The sequence below is a fragment of the Aplysia californica genome, unplaced genomic scaffold (assembly GCF_000002075.1).
Source record: "Aplysia californica isolate F4 #8 unplaced genomic scaffold, AplCal3.0 scaffold00331, whole genome shotgun sequence".
Classification (NCBI taxonomy): domain Eukaryota; kingdom Metazoa; phylum Mollusca; class Gastropoda; order Aplysiida; family Aplysiidae; genus Aplysia; species Aplysia californica.
In genome coordinates this window covers 337,807-347,987 of record NW_004797601.1, presented here as the reverse complement: position 1 = coordinate 347,987, position 10,181 = coordinate 337,807, and the positions used below count along the sequence as shown (strand labels likewise).

The following is a 10,181-nucleotide window of genomic DNA, read 5'->3' as shown; positions in this document are numbered from 1 at the left end:
ATAATGATCATTCTTATCATTCTAGATCAAGCACACATACAGGACAACTATCTACACATGGTATTCATTAGCATGTAGGCTGAATCAACATCAGCAACAAATCTTACACCTTTATACAGCATAAAAGGAAATGTAACAGGAGTTTCGGTAGCTTAAGTTATACCATATGTCTCTTAAAGCATTTTATGTGTCAGAATTGTGGGCTGCAAGGACAATATTGTAGAGGTTTGAAGAAATATTCATATATGCAGGTGAAATTATAATCATAACAGCTATCATCTCATCTTTTCATCAATCGCAAGTGTTTCTAGCTGAGTCTCAGAGTAATTGTGCGGTACTGTGGTGCAATCAGGCGCTCGTCAAAGAAACTGGCATTTTGCCGCATGTTGAGCAATTTTTATCGAACTTTGTTTTTTTGGTTCAACACCTTTTATCTTGAAAAAGAAAAAAGAACATATTTCTCTGTGGAGTTTACTGAAAAATGTTGATCATCAAAGGCACCAAAATAGTAAAATTGCAGTTTTCCTAGTATAGACTCTACTCAAGTTTGGAAGTCGCTAAACTTTGACAACCATTTTCTAACTAATTTTCCCCTCACACCAGGCGACCCCTATCTCCTTCAGTTGCCAATATCTCGACTTCTGTTCAAAATAAATGGGCACTTTGATTATCAAACAAAAGCAGGACAAATAAAAACGCTTTAAGATGATACCAATAACTCCATATGCCCAAACAAAACAATGATGAGCGCCTGATTCCACCGCATCGTGACACATTTTTCAAAGTTAGCACAAACAGTCCATGGCTAAGTTATGAAGTTAAAACACTCATGTAGATTCTACTTATGAATCTTGTGAAGGCTGTGAAGTACATGGATGATCTAACTCTAACAGCTTGAAAAAAACCCAACAGAAACACACTCACGGGAATGTAAATCTGTCAGCGATGAGGAAGACTAGTTCAGCAAACTGACACTACAAAGACAAATAAAGGCATTGCAGCAGATTTTGCTAAAGAGGATGTCAAGTGTTTTTTCCCTTGAAAAAATAATAAATGTAGATGTTTTAACGCCACCCACCAACACAATTCAGATAATTTAGAAGGCTGGCTTCTAACCATGCCTGTCAGGACCAACTCGGGCTGAGAGAGATACAACATCCAAGCAGAAATACTGAGACACTCAACAAATATTTATCCGCATTCGGGAATCGAACTCGGGCCTCCCGTGTGCAACAGCAAAGCGCCGAAAACAGCTGCACCATAGGCGCCGGTACAGTAACCCTACCTCTCCCCATCCATACCCCTAGTCAATTAAAACAATCTTGTCTCGTTACCTCACTGTATGGGCAGGGGTCACATGCAAGCCATTATTAAGTTTCAAAATGATTTTTTATCAGAATCCATTTTAAGCAAAGACCGCTATTTACACTGAGATCTACAACATTGTTGGATACTACTGATGTGACAGAACCAGTGGCTATACGGGGGGCTATACTGTCTGTCTGGTTTTCGCTGGAATCAATTAGACACCTCTTTACAGCCCAAGGAAAGAGCTTGGACAGATTACTGACTAAAAAATAAAATAGACCTACAGACCCCCACCCCCCTCTTCTTCAAAGGCAACTTTTCCCACATACCAAAGAAATGTCTCTTGCATAAGTGGAGAAGTACCGGTAGCGATTTGGGGATGTGAAGCTACCTTAATTTCAATCTCTCCCCTCCCCCCCGTTAAATTCCATAGAAGTGAGGTCTGGTAGGGTGAGCTACTATTAATATCAAATCTATCTTATTTACGTAATTTCCTAAGATCACTTCTTGATTCTCAGAATCTAGAACAAGTTAAATCTTGAAGAAAGCTCAAAATGTTTACTCCATCCTTCTTTTCTAAACGGTGTTGGCAACACAATTCCTCACAACTCCATATATTTACTCAGTACTGTTTGGGTATGGAAAAGAAAAAAATGAAACAGTTAATAAAACTCACAGGCAAGGATGTACATTGACAGGGACGCAAGAAAGGGAAATCCCAAACAGGACACATTTGATTGGTTCACAAAGGCACTTTTCTTCTTCCAGAGACCAATAATGTGTGAGCTACAATTGAAACCACTGACAGAATTTCTACTCTCAAAGTGTTGAAATTGAATTGAAATCAAACAGCCAGTTAAGCCAGTCTATGCATTATGATGTGTACCTATGCAGGCTATTTTTACAATGGCTGCCTCTTTGATTTAAAAAAAAAAAAAATTCACTACGGTCAATTCAAATAGCTGCAAGTTTGAACATTTTAAAATTTTAAAAATCTTTCAACGGCAATTCAAATAGCTGCATCTTTGAACTATAGAAGACAACAAAAAAGAACCCCTGTACTGCCCACTTAAACAGATGGCTGGAGGAATACTAAACACCAGGTGTCCATAAAATTTGGAAAAAAATAAAGATGGAAAAAACATGTGCCTCTGGAGAAAGAATGACATTTTATGGATGGAATTAAAAAGCAGTCATTTCGCAGGCTATCCCCACAAAAAGAGCTACACCATGGACTGGCATGGGATCAAACAGCTGATTGCATATCCCAAAGGGAACTACACTATAGACTAGTATCAAACAGCAGAATCTTTGTATACCCCAAAGAAAGAACTACTCTATAGACTGGAATCAACCAGCAGCCTCGCACTGGTTATTGTATAGCTCAAAGAAAGAACTTCACTAAGGACTCGAATCAATCAGCAGGATCTTTGTATACCCTACAGGAAGCAGAACATTTTGGGCTGGAATCAAACAGCAGCCTCTTTATACCCCCCAGCAAGCTCTGGTAAAACCGCAACATCTTCATACTCTGGGGGAGCGTACTCGTCACTGGGCTGGGGACCCCTGCTCCTCCTCCTCCCTCGTCTCTCATCGCTGCTCCGCCTACGGTACGTTCTCACTGGCTCAGCCGTGCCGCTGTTGTTTGCATCATTTCCTGTCGGAGCAGCGTTCATCGCAGGAGGCCTTCTCGGGTAGTTGTCTGCTGGCGCTCTCTGTCGGAGTTCCTCGCTCTTAGGGGGCGGGGCTATCTCTTCATCTCTGGCAGGTCGTACGTTCTCTCTGCTTCTCGACCGCCTGTTCTCGTATCGCGACGGCTGAGACTCTGTCGGTCTGTCCTGTGCTCTGTCCGACACGACATCTTCCCCGTCTCCGTACGGCTTTCTCTCCGCACTCCTGCGTCCTCCTCTCGAATCTGGTTTGTCGGTGTTGTAGTATTGATCCCTCTCTCTGTCTTCCCTGTCCTTTCCGGGTTTCTCTCCTCTACTGCTATCATCAAATCCTTTTCTGTCCCTACTGTCATCCCCGCTGTACTTTTCCTTGTCTCTGTCATCTTCGTAACTGTCTCGGTGTCTCTCTCTTTCTCTGCTGCTTCTTCTCCGCGGACGATCTGACTCCCTATCAAAGTCCTTCTCACTCTTACGATCCCTGTCACTGTCGTACCTGTCTCGATCATCGCACCTATCCCGGCTGTATCGATCCCTACTCCTCCTCCGCCTCCTCCTTTCTCTTTCATACTCCGAATCACTATCTTCATCACTGTATCTATCATAACTCCTTCTCCTCCTCCTCCGCCTTCTTCTCTCCCTCTCATAATCACTATCATCACTATAGGAGTAATCTCGATCCCGACTCCTTTCTCGACTACTCCTCCTCCGATACCCACGATCCCGATCCCGATCCTCGTCATCAGACCTGGGAGTATCGCGATCGCTGTCGTCTCGTCTGTAATCCCGATCCCGATAGTATCGATCCCTGCTCCGGTCCCGGCGTCCCTTGTCCCTATCACTGAGCCTCTCCTTGCTCCCGTAGCCGTTGACAGAACCGGGATCTTTGGTGGTGGAGCCGAGTCTGTTGTCTCCGAGTCGCCCGCGGTTCTTGGCGGACCTCGACGATTTCTCCGACATGTTGTCTGGAGTCTTGTTGTAGGAAAACCTGTAGAGGGCGGCAACAGGGTGGCTTTAGGTCCAGTTGGAGTAAAGAGAGGAATATCGACTCAATAAGGCAGATAGACGGAGAAAATAGAGGAAAGAAAAGAAATAGGATAATATATACCAGTCAGAAGAGGGAGAGAAAAAAATAGAGAGATAGGGAAGAGTGGGAGGAGGAGGAGGAGCAGGAGGAGGAGGAGAGAAAGAAGAGGAAGAGAGGGATACAGGGATGTGGGAGGGAGGGGAGGATGAGTAGGAGGAGTAGGAGGACGAGGAGGAGAAGAGGAAGAAAAAGAAGAAAAAGAAGAAGAAGAAGAAGAAGAAGAAGAAGAAGAAGAAGAAGAAGAAGAAGAAGAAGAAGAAGAAGAAGAAGAAGAAAAAGAAGAAGAAGAAGAAGAAGAAGAAGAAGAAGAAGAAGAAGAAGAAGAAGAAGAAGAAGAAGAAGAAGAAGAAAAAGAAGAAGAAGAAAAAGAAGAAGAAGAAGAAGTACAACAACAACAAGATAATCTTGACAACGATGACCACCACCACCAATAAATAAAAACAGCCAGTAACAACAACGCTCGCAACCCCCCCCCCCCCGACCCCAAAAAACCCACACAGCAAAACCCAACTAAAAAAACCCAACTAAACGACCCCTTCCCCCCCAAAGAAAAACACAAAAACATCCCCTCTAAAAAAACAATCCCCCCCCCCATTAAAAAAAAACCAGGTACAAAAAACACCCCACAGAAGAATTGAAAAAAAACAACAACACCCCAACAACCCTCCTTCCCGAAGAAACAAAAAAAAAAAAAAAAACCCAACCAAAAACAACAAAACCACCGCTCCTCCCCCTCTCACCGATCCGATTTCTCCAGCTCCAGTTTGTCAATGGAGTCGTTGTCCGAGTCCCTGCGCGTGTGCCGGGAAAAGGCCGACTTGCTCATGGACTCCTGGGAGTTGTAGCGACGCGGGAACGTGATGGTGGAGTCGGGTAGCGAGTAGTTGTCGTGCGCGATTGGCGTCTTCGACTCGGATCTCTGGTGACGATGATGATGAGGATGAATAAAATGATGATGATGATAATTATAAAAATAACAATGAAGATAATAACAGTAATAATAATGATGATGGTGACGATCGATGATAATAATAACAACAACAACAATAATAATAATAATAATAATAATAAACAATAATAACAATAACAACAATAATAGCAATAATAATAATAATTCTAATAATAAAATAATATGAATAATAATAATACTATGTAATAGTAAAAATAAAATAATAATAATAATAATAATAGTAAAAAGCCCAATAATAATAATAATAGTACAATACTATGTAATAGTAATAATAATAATAATAATAATAATAATAATAATGATAATAATAATAATAATATATAATAATAATAATAATAATAATAATAATAATGATGATGATGATGATGATGATGATGATGACGATGATGACGATGATGACGATGATGATGATGGTGATGCTGACGCTGATGATGATGGTGATGATGATATAATTTAAAAAAATAAGAAGCACAATAAAAAAATAAAAATAATAGTTCGCATTTCTGCATTTCTCTTTCCCATCCAAGTATAAGCTTTGAGTGCTTTACATCGATGCCATGATTACTGAGAGTGACACTTCACAAACAGAAGAAAAACATTTTATATTTATAACAAGAAAAACAGTTCACCCACATATGGTTTCTCAAAACTTTCTCAGCCATATATTAATTTTATACACATAAGCACAATGGTGAAAAGAAGACCCGGAGCAATGGAGTTACATAATATAAGAGTCATCCTAAAATAAACTCTTGTGAAATACGATTCCATTCCATTCGCTATTTTAGCCTTTGTAATCGTTTTACGGCATTTGCAACACGAATCGGTCATATAGGATTCGAAGATTAGAGGTGTTACTTAGGAGCAACAGACAGAGAAAAGACAGAAGAGAGGTAAAGGAAATAGATGTTTGACAGGAAACAAAGTGGTTGGCTGGTGCTATGGTGTGGTTTGAATGTTCCTTTTTTTCTATCAAACAACTATCGTCCTAATTTCTCTTCCATTTTTCTTTATATTGTTAGTCTTAAGTAACCTCTCTAATCTTTGAAACTTATGACCTATTTGTGTTGCAAGTGCCGTAATACTCTGATCAAAATTAAACTAATTTTCTTTTCAAAGAACGATTAACAAATGATACATTTGTTATTCAATTAAAGTGTCAGTCTATATACCATACAACCGAGATTCTATAAGCTGAATAGAATGTAGTGAGATGGCCTAGACTACGTGTATATACATACTAAATAACATATGTAACAGAATAAGAGTAACAGTTTACACACAAATGTTAAAGTAAAACGATTTTGAAAAGAATATCAATTAGTGAAATAGTAATTTGTTTTGTATCTACGCACACAACTAGGGCCAAATTGAAAACATAATAAGATTGTTAAGTTTGTTTTCGTTCTTGCACAAAATAATCACCCTAGATCTACTAGACATAGATCTAGTGTGAGAAATTGAAAGGAGGAGCATGAAGTCACACCATCCCGTAGGAAAAAAGTGGAATATGCCCGACAAGTGTAAATGAACTATAGACCAGGGTTGAGTTTGAATTCAAAGATTATTATTTAAAAAAGTACCATGAACTGCTAGCTATTATAAAGGCATATCAAACAACAAAATCATATGAAACATTTCAGTAGGACATTTCCTAAATAAAATATGTGGGTAAAGAAAAAACAGTAAAATTCTATGCTACCATACAGAAATAATATGGTGGTACGCGACGCGTAATACAACTGACGAGTACATGGGTAAAAGAAAAGATGTCAGTTTGGGATAATTTGAGAGCCTGTGACGTGGGTTAGGGTTAGGAAGTTTTTACGTGCATCTTCCACCCATCTAAGTGTTCAGGGCTAAAAACCTGATGAGTCGCCTAATATCAGGTTTGGAAAAGAAACTATAGGGCCTACTATAGTAATTATTATTTTTTTTCCTCCTCCTCCTCCTCCTCCTCCTCCTCCTCCTCCTCCTCCTCATCATCATCATCATCATCGTTGGCATTTTATTATTATTGGTACTATTGTTATTATTATTATTGTTATTATTATTATTATTATTATTATTATTATTATTATTATTATTATTATTATTATTATTATTATTATATTCTTCTCCTTCTCCGATTTCTCTTCTGAATCAGTCCATAATGCAACAGCTTGTTACATATATCTAATATTTAATAAATTATTCCACATGTAAGCTCAGCTGATATCATGCTGGACCACAATGAAAAAATGCAGTCGAACCAGATGTGACGGCCACCTTCCGAGACAATCATTGGAGAAAACGATCACGAATTACCGCTTCCCCCTTGCGGCCTTTTAAATCATAATGGCACTGCCCAAGACGCCCACCAGTCTTAGACAACCACTTCTTCTCCTCGACAATGGATAGCTGTCTGGAGCAATTTCGACGGAACATACTTGGTTAAAATCCCCTAAAGGGACATTTACGCTAACCTCTAGGCTCGGCCCTTAGGGAGACGGCTGCTTGGAACTTTCACTTGTGAACTCTTCAAGCACGTAGCAGACACATATTGCTACCTTAGAATTACAAAGTTATATCTGCTTAGTACCTATTTAAAATTCTTAAATAGAAATTTGACGTTAAAAATGTGTCAAACTTTTTCGAATGCAATTCTTTGAACATCTTGATATCGACTCCGAATAATCTTACAGTGTTGATAGAACATTTTGGTTTCTGACCTCATTGTCAAAGTAACTCGAAACAGCCAAAACAATGTCAGACAGAATTTTGTTATTCTAAGGTAGCAGTATGTCCAACCAGCACCGTACCAACGGTTATTTTGCGGCACATTTGAACTATTATCCCACATAAATCCAAAACTTATACTTATTGCATAGTTTGTAAGTTGCTGCCTGCTTTTTGAAAAGTTTCAGATAAAGCAAACAGAGTTGAAAAATCTGTACGAATAACGAAGCTAAGCTTGTTTTTAAAGAAGGTCACAAAGACAACCCGTCTTCAAGCGCTGTCTCAGAATGTGAGTTCTCAAACAGTTTACTCCCCCCCCCCCCCCTTTACAGTTTGAAGCGACAATAAACCCACACAAGACATGCATAACTGTCTCGTTCATGTTCTGGCCTTCACTTTTCCGACAGCCATGTATGTCATTTCAGAGAAACTCTCACTCGCATAATTTCACTCTGTCCTAAGATGCATCAACGCAAGATTATATCGTGTAAAGAAAGGAAGAGGTCCATCGGCGCGTGGCTCATAAAGAGTTTATCAGCTAATTCTCGGAGGACAAACGATTTCCCCTGTTCGGGGCGTCAAGCCTGACTACTTTCCCTCTGCCGTTGCAAATCTAGCACGACTTGAACCAACCTACTACTCTTAGTCCTGGCCTGTTTTGGAGGTGGCTTATAAGCAAGATGTTACTATTGATAAGAAAATAGCCTTTGCAAGCACCGTGTTCAGGAGTAAGAATGAAAAAAGCAAGGTCAAAGTCTATCAAAAATGTCTCTAACTACGGAAAGGAATCTTCCATTGTTAACACTACCTTGCAGGCTACATTAGAATTGTGTATCGACCACTCATTTAAGTCTACCAAGTAACACATTAAAATATAACTTCCTATGATTAATGCAGTCCAGCAAATAACAGGCTCCTTTTGAGACGTCTTGCTTCTGATTCTGGACCACTAATCTTTATTCTATATGGAATGTATATTGTCGCTTCCAGGCCCTTGCCATGTCTCTGACACATTAAGTCACGGACTAATTTAGTCCAAAAAAATAAAGATAATGTAGATCCTAATTTCTTTCTTATTTTCTTCCAGAATTGGTCAAATTCAGGTAGTGGTTTTATTTTCTTTAAAAAAAAAACTTATAATAGCATCACCTATAATTTTGTAATAATAATAAAAAAAAGAGTGTTTGCCAAATTTGGCGGACGTACTGTTGGAATTGGACACCGGTGACATATTATTACAGCTTTCTCATAGAAGGAATCATGAAGTAAAACATCCACATTTCCAGTAAAGAAAAACACATAAAATCCGAAACAGTTCGATCTATCTACGGAAAAAAACAAACATTTTCTGGCACTGGTTACTTTCTGACAGTTACGTCAGTTGAGGCAGCAAAGCACCGGAGTAGTCAAGCACAGATTTTAAACGCGAAAGCAAATTATAGCAATGGTAAAGCTACGCATTTAGAACCAACTACTGTCAGCACTAGATTCTATTGACATACAAATCTACATGCAAGATTTAAAAAACAACAACAGCGACAAACGAAAAACGTTATGATGCCATAAGCAGGAAAAAACAAAAAAAAACTTGATAACATCTCCACATCGGAACTAACAATATCAAAGACGCAGATTTAAAACGTTTATAGTTTGCAGCAAAGCTCACAAAAGTCAATGCATGACTAGAACGGAATACATGCCACTAAGAATAGAATATTAAGGCAGGAATTTGGCATCAAAATTAGAGTGAAAATAAATGGTGTGTCAGATTCCCCAAGGCTTTACATTCAAACACGAGCCAAATCAAAACCATGATGTCATGAGAAAAAATAGAAATCTCAGAGAGTTAGGTAAAAACACGCCAAGGTTCGGGCCAAAACGTACGTAGGCTACTGTCAAATCAAAAGTTTTCAAACAAAATGACTGCGCAGAATTTTATTAATAAAATGGAACGAATCTATTACAAATAATGTAGCGTTGGAAAGAGCTGGGGTTGAAAATATAAAATTGACATAAAAAAGGAGAAGACCGAGATATTCAGGACTTATTTTGAGAATGCCAGAGGTACGATAATATTGCCCTCTCAGATATGGCACTGGAGACAAGGTGGGTAAAAAAAGAGGTAGACCAAGTGGAAGTTACAGAAGCACAATCAGGGATGAGGTAATCATCCACGGCCTGGATGTGCCAAAATTGAGGAAGTGGCCAGGGACAGACAAGCGTGGCGTCAACTGTTCTCTGCCTTGCGTAGCTAACGGTACAGGGAGAGAATAAGTCAGTAAGAAAAGTTTTTATCGTTACCTTACCACATATGTGGCCACAGTAGATAAGTCAGCTTTGCCAGCTCAACAGAAAAGAACGCAAAGTTATGCAAACAGACACTGCGTGGCCAACAACTCGCCAAAACAGACTCCTTCTTTTAAGGGGGGGG

General features: G+C 39.3%; 1 protein-coding gene across 1 annotated transcript in view; it reads right to left on the bottom strand.

Moving 5' to 3' along the window:
* Nucleotides 1-1,386: 1,386 nt before the first annotated feature.
* LOC101851057 (DEAD-box ATP-dependent RNA helicase 42) overlaps nucleotides 1,387-10,181 on the bottom strand; it is a gene marked incomplete in the record, with an annotated part of 27,836 nt that continues 19,041 nt past the window's right edge. Inside the window, 2 exon segments of the mRNA XM_005102591.3 lie at nucleotides 1,387-3,963; nucleotides 4,803-4,981. Of these exon segments, the coding sequence (XP_005102648.2) occupies nucleotides 2,778-3,963; nucleotides 4,803-4,981 (1,365 nt within the window).